The sequence below is a fragment of the Suricata suricatta genome, chromosome 2 (assembly GCF_006229205.1).
Source record: "Suricata suricatta isolate VVHF042 chromosome 2, meerkat_22Aug2017_6uvM2_HiC, whole genome shotgun sequence".
NCBI lineage: Eukaryota > Metazoa > Chordata > Mammalia > Carnivora > Herpestidae > Suricata > Suricata suricatta.
In genome coordinates, this window is record NC_043701.1 from 54,108,277 (window position 1) to 54,130,882 (window position 22,606).

At 44.8% G+C, this 22,606-nt stretch overlaps 1 protein-coding gene across 6 annotated transcripts in view; it reads right to left on the reverse strand.

Moving 5' to 3' along the window:
* Positions 1–22,606, reverse strand: part of VOPP1 (VOPP1 WW domain binding protein) — a 112,955-nt gene that overhangs the window by 44,761 nt on the left and 45,588 nt on the right. For all 6 annotated transcript variants that reach the window (XR_003904079.1, XR_003904074.1, XM_029926419.1 and 3 more), the window contains exons 3-4: positions 7,435–7,512; positions 2,261–2,397 (exon numbers count right to left, since the gene is read on the reverse strand). Coding sequence is in view for 4 of the 6 variants with exons in the window: in XM_029926419.1 (XP_029782279.1) it covers positions 2,261–2,397; positions 7,435–7,512 (215 nt within the window). In the remaining 2 variants the exon portion in view is untranslated. The remainder of the gene's footprint in view (positions 1–2,260; positions 2,398–7,434; positions 7,513–22,606) is intronic.

Sequence of the window (22,606 nt, forward strand, 5' to 3'; positions counted from 1 at the left end):
CTCAGGTCATGATCTCACGTTCATGAGTTCGAGCCCCACATCAGGCTCTGTGCTAACAGCTCAGAGCCTGGAGACTGCTTCGGATTCTGTCTCCCTCTTTCTCTGCCCCTCTTCTGCTCACACTCCGTCTCTCTCTCAAAAATAAACACTAAAAAAAATTTTAAGAACTTTCTGGACTTTCTAGTGGCAATGTGGTAGACAAATAGCTGGAAGGTATCAGTGACCGGGAAACTTCAACAGCCATTGCTCAGAGGTGAGACAGGAGTCTGAGAGAAGACCTGGTACATCTGATGCCTATTTATGGGTGTGGTTGGTGACAGGCCCGAGGACCCCAGTCAGGGTGCACGGAGATGCAGAAAAGAGGCGGAACGAGGAACGCCGGCACGCAGGGCACACAGAGCATTCTCACTTGGAAATGCTGAGATGCCGTAGACATTCAAGGGGAACTGTGTGTCAGGCGGCTGGGAGCTCCACCTGAGCACCGCGGTCACCATGACAGCAAGGGGACGACAGACCGAATGCTTGGCCAGCACCGTGGACCAAGGATACGTGGCATCTTGCACCTGTGGCCCCGTGGGACACGGACCGCTTTTCCCTGCACTGAAAATCAATATAGCGACAGAAAAAAGGAGGAAATTCAGAAGTCTTTGACCCAATTTCTCTGGACTGTTTCCTTCTTGGGAAAAAAAAGACTGACTCAGACTAATCCAGATGAGATCTAATTTTGCGCCCCTGCCCCCAACTTGCACTGAAACTTTGCACTTCACCCGATGCTGGACTAGGAAACAATAAAAATCCACTTACACGTGAAAAGTGGTACTAACCCTGGTTGAAAGCTTTACTCTACAGCAACCCTTGAGCTGTTACGGAAAACACATATTCAGATCTTTTAGTAACATTAAAAAATTATGAAGGTGATTCTTTAAAAAAGAAAACTAGGGAGGGTCTGGTGGAAAAAAACTGTAAAAGATCTAAACAACAAATGTCCATCTCCACTCCCGTTGCATCTTGAGAACAGCATGTCCTCGTGAGGACGGAAGAGAGAAAACTTACACTCAATACCACTAATGCTTTTTTTTAAAAAAATTTCTGATTGATATACAAAAAGCTGGACCTATGTAATGTATACAACTTGGTGCGTTTGGAGATACATACTGTGAAGTCAGCACCACTATATATGCCATCAATCTATTCATCACCTCCAAACCTATTCCTATTAGCATGATGATGAGAACACTTAATGTAAGATCTACGGTCTTCACCAAGTTTGAGTTGGATAATACAGTGCTATAAACCGTAAGCACTAACGGTAGAGCACATCTCTAGGACATACTCATCCTGCATGACTGAAACTTCATCCAACCCAAGGCAGGAACTGCTCCTAGGACTGCGTCCACTGGGGTGTGCAATGAAGAGAGAGAGTGGCCCTCCACTGCCCCGGTGGAGACCGTGAGCCGCAGAGCAGCAAGCACAACAGAGATGCCGGCCACCGCCCCTCAGCACACAGTGGCAGAAAGACAGGAGCTCTGCTGAGCTGTGCCCACCCACCCCGCTGTCCCTTCCTTCTCATAAGGTGCCCTCACAGGGAAGGGGAACATGTCACATACAATGCCAACAACAGGGAACCAGCCTGTGTCCAAGGGAGGCTCATGTTCACCCTCCACAGTACCTGAGAGTTGTAGAGAGTGAAAGCAGTTTTGTAAACATTAAGAAACCACTAATTTTTTTTGTCTAATCAGGCCACATGTAACTTGTGCAGAAATGTGCTCTATTTATACGTACTCAGAATATTAGTAAATGCATAGTAAATACTCGTTGAATGAATGAATAAAAAGCAAAACAAGAAAATACAAAGGATCAGCAATGACAGAATATCTAACAAATCACCATTTAGTAGCCTAATTACTATTTAGTCCCGATGCATTAGGAATGGCAGGGACAGTGCTGCTTGTACACAGAAATGTACACATGAAGTAATTAAGGGCAAAAACAGCAAACAATATGCTCATAGGAACTGCACAGATATGTACAAAAGGAGCACCACTCATCAGGTAAGAATATGAGGTAACAGACATGCAATCCAATAGACACTGCCCTTTTTCTCAACACAAATGCACAGTGAGGTTGATCATCAGAACTAAATGAATAAACACGGTCTGAATGTTCTCCTCTAGCATGTTTCACAGCAGTGACTTTTTCAGATGCTTGCGGAGGACACATAAAGCGCACAAGCAGAGACAAGGACGGTGGGTGGGCTGACCTGGGGTGGTATTGGGGGGCTGCCTGGTGTAGGACACGTTGAACGCAGGCTCCTCGATCAGCGGTGGTGGGTACATGCGCCTCCGGATGAAGAAGCCCGCTCCGCAGCAGAAGAGCACGCCCATCATCAAGAGAAACCTGAGCGAGAGCACAGCAGTGAGGGGGGGCTCAGGGCACAGGGGTGGGGGGCTTCAGGGCAGAGAGGTTGGGGTGGATCAGATCACAGGGGCGAGGTGGGGTTCAGGGCGCACAGTGGCTGTCCCAGGATGACCTGGGCTCAAAGGCCCACAGACTCCGAGATCCATGGGCACTGACTCCCACCTGCTGGTGTCAGAGGGCGGGGCTCACATCCGGCCCCTCAGGCTGGCCTTCCCCTGACTTCTCCCCGAGGACATTCTTAGGTGGGTGACACCAGGGGGACCACTGGCCTGTGGAATTTGGAACGCCCCTGAATGCAGCTCACTCACACTGAGGTCTCTAAGTGAGCTTTCTGTCTCAAATAGCTCCAAATACTCAGCTGCCTTTGAAGGGCTGGTGCAATCTCTTTCCCGTCCAATGCTCTGACCTCAACTCCAGTAACTTTAGCCAAAGCAGGAGATGCTTTCTCAATCTTGCCTGAATGCCACGGCCAATCCAGCTTTTGCCCCACTGTCCATGTCCCCCAATTTCCATTCTTCACCGGGAAAGCGACACGGACAAGCACATTTGTCCTTTCTAGCCATTTTCTCCCATTACATGAATATTCAGAAAGAAATTTTACATGTTGACCTTCCTAGGGCACACCTTAATTACAGAAAAACTAAAGGCCTAAAGAAAGTACTCATACCCAATAAAAGAGCCACAGATACAAAATCTCTCCGTTCTAAGTATGGCTGACCTCCTACTGTGACCCTAAAATCTAATGAACAGTAGAGCTACTGCTTTAAGGACAGAGCCTTTGTCTAACTCGTCGGAAAATTCTCTGAGATTGTCACATCACTGGCATTCAATAAATGACTGAGAAATGGATAAATGGTTTTGTCCCACCTCACATTTGCACTATGCGTTGTATTTCCAGACACAGGGGAAGTCATTCCGAGAAGGGCCAAGTTACTGTCCTGCACAGATACAGCTGGGAAACTCCTGACTGTCTGTGAACTGACAACATGATGGGACTTGTAGAACCTTCCGGAACCTCACCCAACAGACCCACACTGCATGGGCAGCCCACTGCCTTGTGAAGGATGAAGGAGCGGCAGAGCCAGCTACATCATTGTCAAAGGCATCTGCCCACACATAATGAAATTAAGGAAAAAGTAGGCGATAAAGTCTACTATAAAGAATATTAATACGATGTCAAGTGTAAGTCCATCAGTCAGTCAGGAAATGATTCAGGAAAGGGCTGAAATTGTGACTTTCCAACCTGTCTTCTAATTAATCATTCATTCAACAGTGTTTAAGCGCTGCTCTGGCCCCGGCACCGTGTTGTGCATTATAGAGAGGAAAGTAAAGTTCCTCCCCACCCACCAAACCTGAGTTCTCATAGAGGAGGGGGACGGCAAACAACAAATTGACAAAATCACTGATTTACAAACTGTGGTTAGTGCTAAGAAAGAAAACCGAAGGTGCAGTCATCAGTTCTGTGTGTGTGTGTGTGTGTGTGTACGTGCACACATATGTATATAAGAAAATATACATAATGTAAAAGTCACCATTTTCACCATTTTTACGTGTATGATTCAGTGCAACAAGAGGTTTTAAACAAGGGTATGTGTTATAGCAAGGTGATCCAAAAAACTCCCTTTCCTTCAAAGCAGGATCTGAGCTCAGTTTGGAGGGATGGGAAGAAAGAGGCAGTTGGAGGGGAGGGAAGGCACATTGTGGGTGGAAAGAGCATGTGTGCCAGCGGGAAGCTGGGTCAGCAAGAGGCCCCCGAGGATGGCTGTGGGCTGCAGATGGGGGGGGGGGCCGAGGGGGCTGCCTTCCTGGGAAACTAGACAGCCCCCTGTGCAGGGGTCTGGCATCCAGCACCGAGACGCTGCAGCCGCAGGAACTGTCCTGGCTCTTAAAGCGAACTTCCCTGGGGTGGACTCAGTGGTAATCTCACATTCAACAATGGGCTGAACTGTAAGTATCTGAGCACAGAGAGGCTGACTGTGCATAAGGCTTTATTTACAGGGTTCATAGCACTTTCAAACGGCGCTACCACTTGCTCCCAAGAGCCCAGGCTCCCTGTTTTTGGAAAAGGCACAAGACACCTGAGATAGGGGTCTCTTCCACGGGATAGGCCAAAGTATTGGTGACACTTTCAAATGGCATTTTCCTTCTAGCCAAATGTGAATGATATTGCACCCGACAGAGACCAAGTACCAGGCAGGGACAGAACAAGTCACAGGGTGGGAGACCGATTGTCAGCTTAGGTATCAGTCATTATCAGATTCACTGAGAGAACTTAAGAGAGAAGTTTCTCTGACAAGGGAGGCAGGAAAATGAACAAGCTTGTAGATCAAGGAAAGAGAGGATGGGGAAAAGGAGGGGTGGGGTAAGAAAAGCTGTTCTTTGAAGCACTAAAGGCTGATTGTGCTTGAGATGTTCTCTTTCATGGCTGGACAGGTTTTGCAAGCTTTCCAGGGATTAAGAAAGGAACTTCCTGCCTTTTCTATGATCCAAAGTAATCTGGTTTCTTCAGTTCAGTGTATGTTTCAAACCTTGCCTGCCCGCCCCCAGCACTGGGGACAGCAGCTCTCTCCCTGAGTGCACGTCCCAGGCAGTGGGGGAATCACGATGTGGACCCAGGTGCACCCAGGCTCCAGGGAGGGAGCCCCCCGGCAGCAGGGCTTACACATGCTAACCCTGCTGGTTTTAGCTCCGTTGTGGTGCACTTTCCAGCTCCACTCAAGGGTGCTGCCGGTCTAGTTTTTCTAACCCCAAGAATTTCATTCAGACTGTGTTGGTTAAAGATTACTCAAGATTTTAGAACCAGGAGGACTTCTGAGAGCATTCTCCTCCAAAATCCTTCTTCTATGGTAAGGAGACAGAAGTCCTTAAAAACGAGGTGGGACCCAGGTGGGAGAGTAGCCCGTCCTTCCCTCCAGGCCCAGCTCCATGTTCCCATTCCCGCTGCTTCCTCCCCAAACACCTGCCTCCCCACATGACTTTCCTGCCACTCTCTCTCCTCCCTGTCCCATCGACATGCTGGTCCCTTTGAACAGAACACCCTCTCTGAGACCCTGTCATAAGCTTTGCTCCTTTTCCCAACTTTTTTGGCATCAGAGGCTCCATCCTGTGTTTCCAGAACACTGGTTTAAAATTCTCCACATATAATTACTATTTAAACACCTGTTTCTTTTAGGAGCCTGACTACACTACATGCCTCTCCCATGGGGCCCTGGTGTGACAAGACACTTTATGTTTACTGAGAGCAGGAATGCACTGGAGCTGGACCCAAGCATCCATTGACTTCAGCTGGGGCCTCTCATACTCGCATCTCCAGCTGTTCTCTGGCCGTATCCCCACTTTGGAATCTGCTGCCAGAATCTCCTCCTCTGCGTCAGACACCCCATTTGATCCCGCTAGCTCACTGCATGCTGATTGACCGATGCGTTCCAACCCTGACAAGTGACTCTGGCCAGTGGCTCAAAGGCACCTGGCTGTCAGCTCAGGTAAAGTTTCCTGAAAAAGCCAAGGAAGATGCCATAGTTTCTAGGCCCTCATATTTCTCCTGCAATCTTACCGAATGCCTAAATCTTGACAAGTTTTTTCATTTGGAGGAACATGTCACTTTTAGGAACATCTGGTGCTTCAGGCTAACCTGGTATAACTTCTAACCATTTCGGAGCTCTTGTCCCAGACAGTCCTGTCTCCTTCTACCACAAGGCCCCATGGAGGAAAGTTTTAAGGGAAAGCATGCATGAAGCTACGCAAAACTCCGAAATACCAGCTGTCCTGGTCCTCCAGGCCCTGCTTAGGCTGGTCCATTCCACTTGCAGTGGACCCAGAGATGTTTACATTTAGAAAATCTCAGCATAAAAAAAAGTTCATCTTCTATTATAGAGTTCTAGACACCAACATGGCAGTTGGTTCAGGAGGGCTTATCAGAAGTGGTGACATCAGGACAGGGGACGTCCAAACCAGCCCCAAGGTGGGGGCAGGCCAGGGCCCGATAGGACAGGGGAAGCGAGCCCCCAAATGGCCAATGCCCCATCTAAGAGGTGTAGATGGGGATATGGAAGCAGGCTCTCCTCCTAAAGACAGCGTGACATGTGGAACCCCACCTACTTGGCATTTTCCCTAATCAAACATTGGGAACAGTTGTTAGAAGGGAAAGACAAAACCTCACAAAACATTTAAAGCAGCTCCCGTAACATGCTTACTAAAAGTCTGAGAGTCTTCAGAAGTCAGTAATGTCAGAACCTAAAAGTCATGGAGAATCTTAAGTCGTAACCCTCTGTGGGATCCGCTGGATGACACCACCACTGCAGTGGAGAAGACGAGAGGGTGGCTCGGTACAGGAAGTGCTCTTCTGGCTTTCGGCACATCCTCTCCCACTCATGCCCTGCCAGCCCTGAGATCTGAAGCAGCGTCTCTCAACTATGGACTCAAATACACCTCCGGACACACCCCCACGCCATCCTCCTCTGCAGAGGGCGATCCCCCGGGGATCCTGTTGTTAATGGAAACCACACCTCTCTCCTTCTAGGATGTCCCATCAGTGTCCCTCCCTCATCCCCTCTCAAGGTAGAATTTTACAGCCTTCCCTCAGGAGAGCTGGCAGATGGACAAGGATGCAGGCTGTCTGTCCTGAAAGTTGCTATTAAGTGGACACAACGGATAGGGATGACTTCCAGGCAGTGCAGACTTGATCACAAGACTTGCTAATTCGGAGTCTTTTGGACAATCATCCTCGGCTCCATCTCAGAACGTGGAGCAGCAGCTGCTGGAGATCAACGGGCTTCCAGCCCACCTTCCCAACATCCCAACTCTAACTCCTCTTTCCCAGCCACAGCCTGTGAAAATGGGAGCAAGCTTTCTGCAAACTTGGTGAGCCAACCTGAACCTACCTGTTTCCTTGGCCGAGGCTGTCCCCGAGACCAAGACCTCAGGGGAAGATGACATGACAACACTGAGGGTGGCAGAGCCCTTGGGGGCGGTGGGAGGTAGAGCAAGGCATTCGAGACCAGGAAGAGTTGCACCTACCAAAAATACCACAGCCTCTGTATGGAGAGGGCCCGCACGCAGCACCTGGAGCCACAGCAGTCCTCATAGGGGCGGCATCTGTAGGAGAGAGGGGGCAGAGGCCGTCAGCATCCTGGGTCAGAAGGAAGGCCAAACCGGTCATGAGGTCCAGGCCGATTTTGGTGCAAAGGACGCCACCACCGCATTTCACAAACTAGAACTGAGCGCTGTCTGGTGGCCCAAACAGAAGGGGCTGAGATGGATCCAGCCGGAGGTCAGTGTGACTGAGAGCACCATGTTCACGGACACATCTCCAGATGCTGAACCACAATGCTCCCTGCTGGTGGGGCCAGTGAACCAAGGCCAGCATGAGCCCCTTCAGGGCTGCGATGGGCAGGAAGCTCAACAGACCCGTGTCCACGTGCAGTAGACCCTGCTCCACGCTCCATCCCTGATGACGGTCCAACGCTGGGTGCACAGCAGTGACCAGTCCTCTGAGGCTCAAAGCAGAGGCTGTGAAGCCAGACAGATGAGCCAGTTCAGTTCTGGCCCTGCCACTTTAGTGGCTGTGGGACTCCGGCAAGTTACTCACCCTCTGGCGCTTCAGATTCCCCATAACTGAGTTTTTGCAGTTTCCCAGTGAAAGGGGTGGGAGGGCAGGACCCCTTTACAGGGCTGCATACTTACAGACCCGCTGACAGGACTGTCCTTGTTGCACTGGCCCCTCCCCTCATGACACCTGAGACTTGGGGCCCTGTGGGGTGCGGCGGTGCGGGGGGGGGGTGCTCAGGGGCCATTCCTCCCCTAGGAGAGCTGCCCAGTCAAGGCCCTTCGGACTCAGTGCAGGCTCCAAAAAGTCATCTGAGCTGTCTTTAGGATTCCTGACCCCTAAGCCTTTTTTTCTGGAAAAGAGAGACTACTATGAACGCTGAAACCCCTAGGTCCTTGGTGTTTACAGAGAGACTGTCACTGGAGTGACTTGAGTACCGGTGGCAGCAGGTGGGGAAAAGGGAGAAGGTAGACTGCTCCTCAATACTGTTAAGTGATCATGTAGTTGTGATCTAGGTTCCTGCCAACTTTCTTATTTTAAAAAACAACTAGGAGAAGAGAAACACACAATGTGATCTAGGATCTTAGACACCAAATCTGTAGATAATTCCATACAAATTGGCTTGCTTTCTCAAATAAATGTGTAGAAAATAGCACTCTGGGAAATATTAGTGAAGATTCATTAAGATGGAGAGTTAGGATGTGTTGTAGTAAAACTCAGCAGAGCCGAGTTCCTGTGCTGTTTCTCCTTGGTTGGCTTCCAGAGCTTTGTCTATCTTCTTATTTTATGATTATTTTTTTAATGTTTATTTATTTATTTATGAGAGAGACAGATACTGTGAGCAGGGAAGGGGCAGAGAGAGAAAGAGACAGCGAATACCAAACAGGCTGCATGCCTCAGCAGAGAGCCCAGGGCAGGGCTCAAACTCACAAACGAAGAGTCTGAGCCCAAACCAAGAGTCTGACACTTAACCGAGTGTGCCATCCAGGAGCCCCACAGCAGCTCCCAACTGCTGCTCAACTATCACTTCCAGGACAAACTTATCTGAGAGACTCCTGCCCAGTCACTACCACCACCACCACCACCACGTACACTGATTCTCCATACGACACAGATGTTTTCACATCCACTCCTCCCATCATCCACCAGCACAGACTTCTGCACAATAGGTAGAACCTGTTATGATTTCCATGAGATGCTTCCGTCCATCGGTGACATAAGGTGACGTGTTTAACTTGCCTTAATCAGTCAACACACAGTATGACACTGAAGTTTGTGCCTAAAAATGCTGCTGGTTGAACAAAGGAAAAAAAGAGGCAAACCAAACCACAGACTCTTAAATACAAACAGTAAACTGGTGGGGAGGTGGATGGGGCAGGGTGAAACAGGCAAAGGAGATTAAAAGTGCATCTACTCTGATGAGCACTGAGTAATAGATAGAACTGCTGAGTCATTACATTGTATACCTGAAACTAATATAACATTGTATATGAATTACACTTAGATTAAAAAATAAATTTAAAAAATGCTGCTGGTTCTTGTAATCTATGCATCCATTAAAAAACCACTAAGGTGTTTCTAAGGAGCTTGGCTCTACACGGGATCCTGGGAGGGGCAAGGGGAGTCCCTGCCAAGGAGGAGCTTTCTTTCTACAAAAGGAAGGCAAACAATAATTTTTTTTTTAAATGAGCTGTGTTGTATAGCCGTAGGTCCCATTATGGGGAAAAAATAAAGTAAGAGCTGGCAGGCTGAGAGCAAGGAGAGGGGGTAGTAGACAATATACCATTAAACAGGGAGATCAGGGATGACTCACTGAGGTGACACCGGAGCAGAGACCCCACAGAAATGCAGCCTGCCAATGACCTGGGCCAGCACAAGGGCCTCTGTGGTGCAGTGTGGCTCCAGGGCGGCTGGACCGGCTGCCTCTCCAGTCCAGTTGCACAGGCACGGGGATTGCATTGTGGAGAAGAATGAAGCACAGAGCTGGAGAGGAGATGCAATGCCCAGTTCGGGGGGCTGTGAGGGGGGGCAGGGAATCTGGGCCAGGGCTGGACCAGCGAGGACCCAGCACTGCCCAAACAGCACCCTCTGCTAATGTGATGCACTGTATCATCCACAGCGATGCCCTAGTGCCCTCCTCCTCAAGAATCTCCATGGTCCTGGGTAACCAATATGTGTGTGTTTGTGTGTGTGCGCACGCACATGCACATCTGTGTGGAGGAAAGGGGGGAAGCATTCAAGGGAGAAAAAGGACTTCTTGCTTTTAGAGTAGGTGGATTTCAAACAATTGATTGTAAACAAAAAGAGATGACTTTATTTCCTATCATGAATCTATAAAGAGAATCCTCAGCAGTTATGTTGGATTCATGATAAATGTGATAATGTGATGGGCAGGTTTCAATGATGGCCCCAAGATTCCCATCCCTTCATGTATGTAGTCTGCACCATCCCCTCTCTGGAGTGTCAAAGGTCCAATGAACATGATGAAGGGCTACCCCCATGATTACAGAATATTATATAAGGTCGTATGTTATCTAAGACTCTCCCACTGGCTTTAAGTAGCTGGAGTATTGGCAGAAGGCCATGCGGCTCAGGCTGAGGGTGGGCTCCAGGAGCTGACTGCAACCACCAACCAGCCAACAAGGAAACTGGGACCTCAGTCCGCCAACCACAAGGAACTGAACTCCACCAAGAACCCGCATGAACTTACAGGAGAACCCCAAGCTGCAGATGAGGACACAACCCAGCCAACTTCCTGATTTCAGCTTTGAGAGCCCCAGAACAAAGGACTCATTGAGGCTGTGCCCAGACTTGTGATCTCAAAGAATTTTAAGATAATAAACATACAATAAGACCTTGTTTTTGTGAACATAATTAATCTGGAAACATGATTCTAATCCAAAGCACTCGTTGATCAAAGTGAATTTCAAGATTCATTGGTTCAGTTGTGATCATGTGACATTCAGCATCGCACACGACTCGTATTACAAGACATCACTCATTTATCGAGTTAAAATTTCTTAGGAATGTCTGCTCGTCTTGCAGGAACCCCACAGGATGAGTTACTCACTATCCAAGGTTTTACCATATAGTTTCAATCTGCTAAGTTTGTAGTAATTTCTTATGTAGCAACACAATACTGAGAGAAGTAAGAGCAAAGGACACAGGCTATGAGAACTTTTTACATTGTAGATATCAGGTGAGGTGCTTCACCACTGTCACAACACCCAAAGCATCTATAAACAAGGTAAGTATTATCAGCCTCATGTTTGAAATTCAGCTCAGAAAACAAGGCATTAGGAATATTATTCCTCTTAAGTCCAGGGCACTACTGCTAAAGCCAGAAATGGACTTGTCCAGGTTTCCAGGAAAGTGCTTGGCAGAGACACTGCCTCTTGGATCATACAGAGACTTCCATTACCAAAGCGTAACTTCCTTGTCCCTACTTGGTTTACCTATTCTTCGTGGGACCTGCTTTTACAAGCTGCTACGGGATGAGCCATCCCAGGGATGGTGTATGGTGACTGTCCTAACAGTAAGTCCACAACCATTAGCTCATGTGAATGAAGCATCTGGAAGGGAGAGAGAGAAGCAGGGCAGTGAAGGGATGCCTAAGAAAGTAAAAGAGGTTGAGAAAATGAAGGAGGAGAATGTGAAGTTTCATGTGGCAGGAGCCATTCCCAAAGGGCAAATCAAGCCCCAAGGAAGTGACAGGGAAGAGAGGGAAATTCAGCAAGACCACAGTAACAGAGACAAGTGAAGAGTCCCTGGGTAAATGGCAGGAAGGTCCCGGGACAGCGCCTACAGATGGAATTCAGCAATGCCTCTTTAGTAATGCTTTAACTTGGAACAGCATACTGGTCATAAAGATTCCCCAAAATACTTATACCACTCTAGGTCAAGAACTCTCCACAATCAGCTCATAATTTAATCATTAAAGATAGACATAATACTGTAAGATGTGATATTAGGTAAAAGTATGATGTTCATTCAGAAAGAACTCCCAATGCTACTGTAATAAATTCTACATCAGAACAGTGATTTTCAGCTACTGTGACCCACTAATGGACTGTGAAATAAAGTTACTAGTATCCACTTTATAGAGGCAAAGACTGATTTTTAAAAATCCTAAGACATCACATGTAAGAAGTGTTTTGCCCAACTTCTCTTTTGGCCACATACACACCCATACAGACGTGTGTGTGTAACAAAAGGCCACAACACAAAGGCTGTTCCTTCAAAGCTTTGCTGCTAAAGCCCCAAAAGTGGACAAGCACAAATTCTCTTGTGTCTAGATCAGTTTCTTTCACCCTCCTGGTAGGTTCTGAGCAGCTTCAGGTTCAACGAGAAGGTCACTTCCTGCTGGCAATGGTGCTGGGCTCAGGTCTCTTTCAGGTCCCCCTTGACTTCTGCCTGGGTGATACTGGTCCAATGGCTATTGCATTTCTGTTCCTAATTCTATTAAAAGTTCTCCTGTGATGATGAAGCTCTGGAAGATGCAACTCTCAGGATGGTCCCATCAAGGGGAAATGCCCCCTGCTCATCTGACTGCTTATGAGCAGCCCCTACAGGGAGGAGGTGCTGAGGAGTGGTGACGAACAGAGACGGCCGATGTTTCTGGATTGGGAGAAATGAGACTATTCTCTTCCCAGCTCAGAACACTTTCTCTCCATTGCTCCACCGCCTTTGTGCCATGATGTTTCTTGTGTATCTCCCTCTGGGTTTTACCCCTAACTATAACCAGAGTTGCCTCAGGCACAGTCACAGCTGAAGGCAGACTCAGGAAAGCAGCTATAGGGATAAACATGTAGCAAATGGATCATCTTTCAAGAGCTGAATTTGACAAAATGGAACTGAAGTTTGAAAGTAGAGCGGGGAAAAGAGGTGGTGGTGATGGCGGAGGGCACTTGTCGGGAAGAGCACTGGGTGTTGTATGGAAACTAATTTGTCAATAAACTACTTAAAAAATAAATAAAAATAAATAAAACAATGAAAAAATGCTTGCCCTTCAGAGCTATGCTTATAAGCAAGCATTTGCTACTTTGAAACCTAGTTCCTGCAGTATCCTGTTTCCCATGTTAGAGAAAATGCGTAAGACAAGAACCTCTACAAGCCTCTTGTCTCAAATTCTACACACACAGACACACACACACACACTCTCCTCAGATGGAGAATGAAAACAAAAGTATAATGATTTTGAGTTCCTAATTCAAATCACTCTCTGTTAACAAGATTCAACCTCTAAGTGCTCTTACTTTTCAGGATCCCAATTTGGAACACTGGCAGCAAATATATGCGGTCAACTAATTATCTGCTTTCTTTGCTCCAAACAGAGCATTCTTGATGCTCCCTTGTTTAGCAGAAGACCCATTACTCCAAGCAGACTTTTGACCATCTGCAGTCCTGGACTGGCCCCTGTAAGTGGATGCTGTGGAGAGCCCACCTCTTGAAGGAGCACATAATTATCCAGGGGTGACACTCTTAGCCCCTGTCTCTCTGCTACTTTTTGGCCAGTGAAGCTTCTGGTAAACTGGGGCCCCAAGAACACACCTATTGGCATTCCAAACAGCTGGGATTATAAAAAGGATGTTAAGTGTAACACTCAGCTGAATTAAAAAGTAGGAAACACTAGCAGCAGCCCAGAGTCCTAAATAAGCCATCATCTGACACATCAGGTCTAGCGCCTACATCTCAAATGGCACTGGTGTTCCAAAAGCCAGAGGAAGACTAACTATGCTCATGACTTTCACGGTGCTAGACACAGAATAAGTCAGGACGGAGAAAAAAGAAAGGAGTTTTTCTTTGCATTCTGGTTCTGTGTGCCACCCCTCAGACTTGCAGTAGAAAAGAATAAATAGGACCTTTAACTAAATCCACTCCTCAACATACCTATATTTCAATCTAGGACCCCAAAACACACACAGTGGCTACAGACATGTGGAAACAGCATGCACGTCAGCTGCAGGGGGTCCCTGGAAGTGATTCCTGTTAGCCGAGTATTCCTCAGTGCATCCCATGATCCAAACATAAATTTCTGATGAGATCAGAGACAGGATGTTAATTTGTAATTAAGTACATTACAGAGATAAAATGAGACTGTCTAGCCTCTGTCCTCCAGTAAAGGATCGATGGTGAGGTCCTGAGGATACATAATGTAAAAGGAAGCATATGTCTGGAAGGGTATCTGTACAAGTTGGAAATGTGAAAGAGCAGCGATTAAATGCAAAGAGAACAGGATGGCTCCTCTGAGATTTTCAGGAGTCTGAGAAGGAAGCACATGTCACGCTTGGCACTGCCCAGGAGGGAAGGGATCTGACCACTGGACACATTTTTTCTTTGCCATTGAGTCATGTAAATCTCAAGGACAGGAAAGGATAACATAGTGGTGCAGGGAATGTTCAACATTAATCAAATCACAGAATCTTTGTAGTAAAGGAAAATGGCCAGATGCTGATACATTAATGCTTTCATGTGGTGTAAAATAGTAATTTACATTGAAAATGATTCATGGTCACTTATGGGCAAGACCACTGGGTGTTATATGGAAACCAACTTGGTAATAAACTATTTAATTAATAATAAATAAATAATAAATAATTTTTAAGAAGAAAAATTAAAAGAAAATGATTCATGGTAGGGTGTCTGCGTGGCTCTGTTGGTTATGTGTCCCACATTACTTTAGGTCATGATCTTGAGGTTCATGGGTTCAAGCTCCGTGTTCACTCAGTCTCATCTGTACACTTACTGCACCTTGGATAGTACTAATATTTTAACACAGCCAAATCACAGTGGCAATCCGTCAACTAAAGCTTCCAAGTTTTCTCACTCAGCAAGTTGTATCTTCCCATCCTGTACAGTCAGGGCCACAGGATCTATATATAGCTATACTTAAATTTCACATTTGAAATCTGGGTATAATTCAGTTGGTCAGGAGCTTCTGGAACCTCATCTGTCACTCTAAGCATTCACTGTTCCTTTGAGTCTTCTGTCACTTAAAAGAAGAATGGGAGTCAGGTTTTCTTGGGACCCTGGAATGTGCAACCCAGGCCACCCCATTCTGCCCCTTCTGGCTGCAATGATCCCACAGCACATGGGCACTGCAGTGGCCCCAGTAAAGTCAGGTGGAGAACCAGGCCTGGGCCCGAACATCAAGTGGACTCTCGCCACACCTTAACGCTGAAATCTAGAACCAGAGATCTTCCCAAAGTCCCACAGGCTGCCTGGAATAAGACAATCAAAGGAAGAGAAAGAAAGAAACCCACCCTGCTAAAGGAGTGCTGGCCTCGCTGTGTGGGATGCGGGAGTGGGGAGCAGGGGTGTGGACTGAAACTGTGCACCTTGGAGGAGTGGCTGCATGAGCACCCAGACCCGCCACCAAGTCGTTCTAGGACACTAATCAGCTGTCCTAAATGTGGACCAATCAGAGCAGTTCACTGCCTGGATGAAAAGAAAGCACTATTTGAATTATATACTCACATATAAAGAAGAAGGAAGAAAAGATCCAAGACCTCCTCCCCTACAGCTTGTGCGTGTGACCGCTACCGCATGCCTTCCATAGTGTCCCTCAAATCAGTGACAAAGTATTGAGGGTAGAGTCAACGGTGAGCTCCATTAGAGACCATCCTGCCATGCTGCTGTTTTATTTACCCAAATTTACACAAACAGCTCTTATACCAGATACAAGTCCACCGAACTGACCTATTTATTTAGATCAGAATTCCGTGTCTCATCGCTGAACTATTGTGCGCGAGGCTATTAAGTGTCCCCATCAAACTCAGGCACAAGGTGGGTCGCAGATCTCCCAGTCTTATGGTCCCTTTGAAAAAACTGAGCCCAGCCTCAGAGGACATTAGGGACAAACCCAAATTAGTTCCAGATGATCACAAAGTATCCCTTTAATACTCTCGTCTAGATCATTCTCCTAAGCCCCCATCTAGGAGCTCACTGCTCTAGCAAGTGCCTTGGGGGGTGAGCCCACTTTTCATCTTTTCCTTACACACTTTTAAACTCTCAGCCCGGTGTGCTGCCTGCTTCCTAAGCAAAGCGACATCCTGAGGGTTGCCGCCTCTTCCATCCTAAACGAGGGCATTTGTAATCTCCCTGACATTTCAGGTTTCCCACCAAATTCCTCAAGCATCACTTCCAGATGCATATCAATGAGTCACAGCCATCTCTTGCCCAAAATTGAGTCTGTCATGCTAAAATCTATCACTCACCACCAATACTACCTTCCTATAACAAGCTTTATTATTATTCTGTAATATTTAATATACATTTTCATTTCAGCCTTATGATGGCATAACATGGCAGAACATAGCTTGGCTTGCCTTTCAGACCCCAACTACTATGGGAAAGTTCTCCATTTGAATGAAACAGCAATACGTCTCCCCTGCAATTAGGGAAGGATGAGGTTGAGGAGGAGCATGTAGCTCTCCAAGTGCTCACACTGTGTGTGGAGCACTCAGGAAAATGCTTCTCCAGTTTGGCTCATGTTGATATTATCAGGCAGCTTTAAAAAAAAAATACCCATGCCTTTTGGCTGGGAATCACTCCTCAGGTGAGTCTGGTCCACAGCAGGACCAAGAATCAAATGACCTAAGTTTGAGGCCTCTTGTCCTTACTCCTGTCTGGCACCCAGCCAAGAGAGTAGGGGAAAAGTGTGAGTTTGTGTTTGTGCACCTGAGTGCATGCCTGTGCTGGGGTTTGTTGTTTTTATTCTTCTGATCAAGGGAAGAAGCAGTTTTATTGAGGTACACCTGTTATACAAAAAACTTCACATATTTAATACGTGCAGTTTGATGTTTAACATATGTAAAAACCTGTGATACAATCATCACAGTCAAAGTAATGGACATATTCTGATCAGTTTAAATAGTGAAAACGGTGAGTGAAAGACTTTTAAAAAAAAAAAAGGAATTTCATCTCTCCAATCACAGGTTTTAAGCCTGTCATTGGTCTGGCTGTCAAGACAAAAACTTCACAGACGTGAGGATGAACTGATGGTTCATTCTTTCTGTCACCGTCAGCTGACTACTAATGTCAGCATCTGTTCCTTCCTGGTGTGACCTGGTGTCCCTCACAGGCAGGGCTGTGCGTATCTGTTGAGACAAGGTCCTACTCTGATGATCTTTTAACTCTCATCTGCTTAATAAACCCTGTGGCAAAATCAGCAATCTCCGGGCTCTGAAGAGGGGACCACAGTGGCTCTGACGACACCCACCCTCGAGACTCTGAGGGCGGGAGGGACAGCCGCCCCGTGACCTGTTCCTCCAGAGGCACATCTTTTACTAGAAAACATCTCGAATAAGCCAGAACTGGGTGCACGTAGGTCGGCATATGGGAATTACCTAGGGAATTTTGACTTTGTCAAGAAATAAAACACTTTAGGTGCTTATACTCCTCATTCCCTCGCCATCTAGCCCTTGAATCGCTGCTGCCTGAGAGCAGCTGCACCCACCTCGGAGGTGAGACGAGGCAAAATGGACCAGGAGGCTTTAAACCACCATTGACTTTTCCTGACTTCCAAGTTCATAGGCTCTAATCTTGTGTTTCTGGGACGGTTTCTCCTCTTTTCTCCTTTCAGAGAGGAAGAATCTAACACTGAAAATCAGTTCCGTTCAACACTATCCTGAAGCGCAAAGGACTTCTCCCTCTAGCTATGGGTTTACTCTCAGATTGAAAACTAAATTCTAGCCAGAAGATTAAGTTAATATGGAAAATGAAAACCAGAAATGAAGTCCTATGATCTTACAGAATTTAAATCTGTTAATAAATTTCATTATAACTAAATACAAATAGCATGACCAATACAAATGGAATGATACGAATTTGCCATGAGAGTCTTTAAAGCAGACAGACTCCAGTGCCCATTAGCTCGAAAATCATGCAAAGTAGTCAGGCTGACCCCTGGCTTGCTTTCTCAGCTTTACTTTTACTTGGGTGGTGAACTACTAATTACATGCTCAGAACTCTTCAATCTACAGCCTACCCCTGGACTCCCTCCTGAGCTGCAAAAACAAAGCCCCCACTGTCCATGCTTCTGGGATCTCCTGAAAGAACTTCAAGCTCCACATGCACATAGCTGACATCCTCCACTCCCCCTTCTGCTAAATCCCTCCCGAAACCTGTCTGTTTCATGATCTCTCCCACTGTCCAACTGGAAACCTCCAAGTAACTGATTCCCTTTATTCCTATACTGATTCTTCTATGAAATACTATTTACGCCCACCACCATGTTCTTTAGTTCTGTCTTCACTGAGTCAGGCCTTCCTTCCATATTTTGCCCTGACGACAGCAAGAAACTCCTCACTTCCAGTCTCTACCTTTCAGCCATGTACTGTCCTGACAGCTTTCTGAAACACCAAGCTGATGCACTGTGCAGAAGGAAGTCTCTCAATGAGCCTCACACTCCCTTTTCCCACCTCATCTCCTGCCACCTGCCAGGCACCCTGAACTCTAGTCTTCTGGTTCCCCAAATATACGATGCATCTTCATACTTCCATGCCTTATACTTCACTAAAGCCTCTGAAACTGCTGCTCACCCTTTAGAGGTTAGCTTTGTGAAGTCTTCCCTAACACCACCCCTAATTCTCCCCCATACAGCATGATCCTCCCTTTGCTAGTTCTCTATTTATTCAGTTCTCATCATGTACTATATTATTGTTCATCGTTATCAGCATCTGTCCTCCAAACTGAACCCTGAGCTTAAGAGCAGTCCTAACTCATTCCTTTAGGTCCTGCCCAGGTGCCTACCATGCCTTCTGGCACTTCATAAGTACCCAGCCTTAAACAGAAGGGACAATCTACTAGAATGGAGACTCGATGAGATGAAGTTAACAGATCAACTAACATGAACTCAGAATACAACGGGTACTTTGATTACAATATTACACCCAGTACTGGTGAGGATGGCTGGAAACAGGTGCTCTCGCATATTCTTGGCTGATTATACCATGATAGCTTTGGGGAGTCTAGTCTGGCAGTATTTAAAATGTAACATAAGCATAACCTTTGCTAACACAATTAGAGTTCTGTAAAGTCATCCCAGGACAAAAATAAGTTCTAGCCTATAAAGATACAGTATGTACAAAGATGTTTACTAAGTAAAAGGGCACACTGCAATCCTTTCTCCAACCTCTTGGGGCCAGATATGTGGAGAACTCAGAACCATTTGGACTCATGGATAATAAAATTGCATAACACTACTGAGCAGAATCTGTACTGAAATATACAAAACATCCGTTAACATAATCAAATAAGAGGCCATTAACTGAGGTGGCATTAGAGCCTCTGTAAGCAAACCAAAACCTGTGCCAGAGTCAATTCCTGTAAATGCCTCAGGGTTAAGAACCATTCACAAACAGACAGCTACAGTTTCCCATTCATGTGACCGTTTAAAAGACAGCCCATTAAATAATGTCCTTGCTTTGCTTCTTTATAAAATCCTTGCCCCAAGTTCCTGTTGGTAGAGTGCTCCTAATGACTTCCATTATGGGATTGCCCAATTTGAATGGATGTTTACACAATTAACTCTAAAAAGAATTCTAAATTGCCTCAGTTTCTCTTTTAACACATCACACTAGACGGACTTTTGAAAAGAATAACCCTGTCTGTTCAAATCCATTTCTGCTACCAAGTGAATACTAAAAAATGTGTTTACATGGGACATTCTCTAAGCTAGCTCACATGTTAGGCAACAAAACAAATCCCATTAATTGAAGAATACTGAAATCATATAGTGCATCTCCTCTGACCACAATGACAAGAACCAGAAATCCATTACAAGAAAAATTAATGGGAGAAACACAAACATGTGGAGAATAAACAGCATAATATGAAACAATCAATGGGTCAATGAAAAAATCAAAGAGGAAATGAAAAATATACGGAGACAAATAAAAATGAAAACAGTGATCCAAAATGTTTGGGATGCAGTGAAAGCAGTTCTAAGAGAGAAATTCATAGTGATACAGGACTCCCTTAAGAAATAAGAAAAATCTCAAATAAATAATCTAACCTTACATCTAAAAACACTAGAAAAAGAAGAACTAAGCCCAAAGTCAATAGAAGGAAAGAAATAATAAAGAGGAGACCAGACATAAATGAACTACAAGAACAGAAAAGATCAATGAAACCAAAAACTGGTTATTTGAAAAGATAAACAAAACTGATACAGCTTTAGCAAGATTCATAAGAAAAACAAAAGAAAAGAGGACCCAAATAAATAAAATCAGAAATGAAGAGAAGTAACAACTGACACCACAGAAATGCAAAGGTTTGTAAAAGACTACTATGAAAAATGACGGACCAACATATTGGACAATCTAGAAGAAATAGATAAATTCCTAGAAACATACAATCTGTCAAAACCAAAATCACTAAGAAATAGAAACTCTTGAGACCAATACTGGTAATGAAACTGAGTCAGTAATCAAAAACTCCCAACAAACATAAGTCTAGGAGCAGACGGATTCACGCGTAAATTCTATGAAACATTTAAATGCAAGTTAATATCTTTTCTCTAAAGCCAGTCAAAAAAAATAAGAGGAAGGATAGCTTCCAAATATATTCTATGAGACCAGCATTCTCCTGACACCAAAACCAGACAAGGGCACTAAAAAATAAGAAAACTACAGGCCAATATTCCTAATGAACATAGATGTAAAAATCCTCAGCAAAATAGGAGCAAACCACACTCAACAATACATTTCAAGGATTATTCACCATGATCAAGTACGTTTTTTCCAGGATTGCGAGGATGGCTCAACATTCACAAATGAATCTATGTGATATGCCGCATTAACAAAATGAAGGATAAAAATTATGTGATCATCTCAATACACATAGAAAAAGCATGTGACAAAATTCAAAATCTGTGAATGATTAAAAACTCTCAACAAAGCAGATTTAATCTCAACCTAATAAAGGCCAGATGTGAAAAACTCACTGGTAACCTCATACTCCATAGTGAAAAACTGAGTTTCCTTTAAGATCAGCAAGAAGACAAAGATGTCCACTCCCACCACTTTTATTCACCATAGTACTGGAAGTCCTAGCCACAGCAATCAGATAGGAAAAGAAATAAAAGGCATCCAAATTGGTAAGGAAGAAGTAAAACTGTCACTATTTCAGCAAACAGCGATAGTTATATATAGATCTAGGAAACCCAAGGAGCCCACCAAAAAAAAAAAAAAAACCTATTAGAGTGAATATAGTAAAATTGAAAGATACAAAACTAATACACAGATATGTTGTATTTCTATATGTTAACAATGAGTTAGCAGAAAGAGAAATTAAGAAAAATATTCCATTCACAACTGTGCCAAAAAGAACAAAATATCTAGGAATAAACTTAACCAAGAAAAAGCGAATGACCTATATACTCTGAAAACTGTGAAGAACTGATGAGAGAAATTAAGGACAACACAAAAGAATGGAAAGACATAGAATACTTATGGATTGGAAGAGGTAATAGTGTTAAAATATCCATACTACACAAAGCAATCTATAGATCAACGCAACCCATATCAAAATACCAATATTTTTTTTACATAACTAGAATAAATAATCCTAAAAATTGCATGGAACTACAAAAGATACAAAAAGATTTAAAAATAGCCAGAAGAGGAATGAACACCTTGGTGGCTCAGTCAGTTAAGTGTCTAATATTGACTCAGGTCATATTCTCATAGTTTGTGAGTTCAAGCCCTGCATGGGGTTCTGCGCTGACAGCTCAGAGCCTGGAGCCTGGTTAGGATTCTGTGTGTGTCTCTCTTCGCCCCCACCTCCACAAATGCTCTATCTCTCTCTGCCTCTCAAAAATGAATAAATGTTAAAAAATATATATTTTTTAAAAAGCCACAACAATCTTAAGGAAAAGAAAAAGCTGGGATATCACAATCCCAGAATTCCAGACACACCACAAACCTCTAATAATCTAAATAATATGGCATTGGCACAAAAATACAGAGATCAATGGAACAGAAAATTAGAATGCAGAAATAAAATCATGCTTATATGGCCAATTAGTCTGTGCGCAGGGAGGCAAGAATATACATGGTGGAAAAGACAGTGTCTTCAACTAATGGTGCTGGGAAAATCGGACAGCTACATTGAAAATAATGGAACTGCAACATTTTCTAACGCCATACAGATAAATAAACTCAAAATGAATTAAAGACCAAAATGTGAGACCTGAAATCATAAAAAAACTCCTATAAGAAAAAAAGGGTAATAATGACTATGATGCTGGTCTTAGCAACATTTTTCCAGATATGTCTCTCTAGTCAAGGGACACATAAGCAAAAGTAAACTATTGAGGGGTCCATAGGTAGCTCAGTCATTTGAATGTTCAACTCCTGATTTCAGCTCTGGTCATGATCACAGGGTCGTGGGATATATATGATCATAGGGTTGTTTGTATATGCACAAAATACATAAACAACTTAGACAACTCAATACATACAAAAAATAAGCCAACTATAAAATGGGCAGAGGAACTGCATAGACATTTTTCCACAGAAGACATACAAATGGCCAACAGACACATAAAAAGATGCTCAACATCACTCATCATCTGGGAAATACAAATCAAAACCACAATGAGGTATCAGCTTATGCCATCAGTGCTGAGGCCAACGGGGC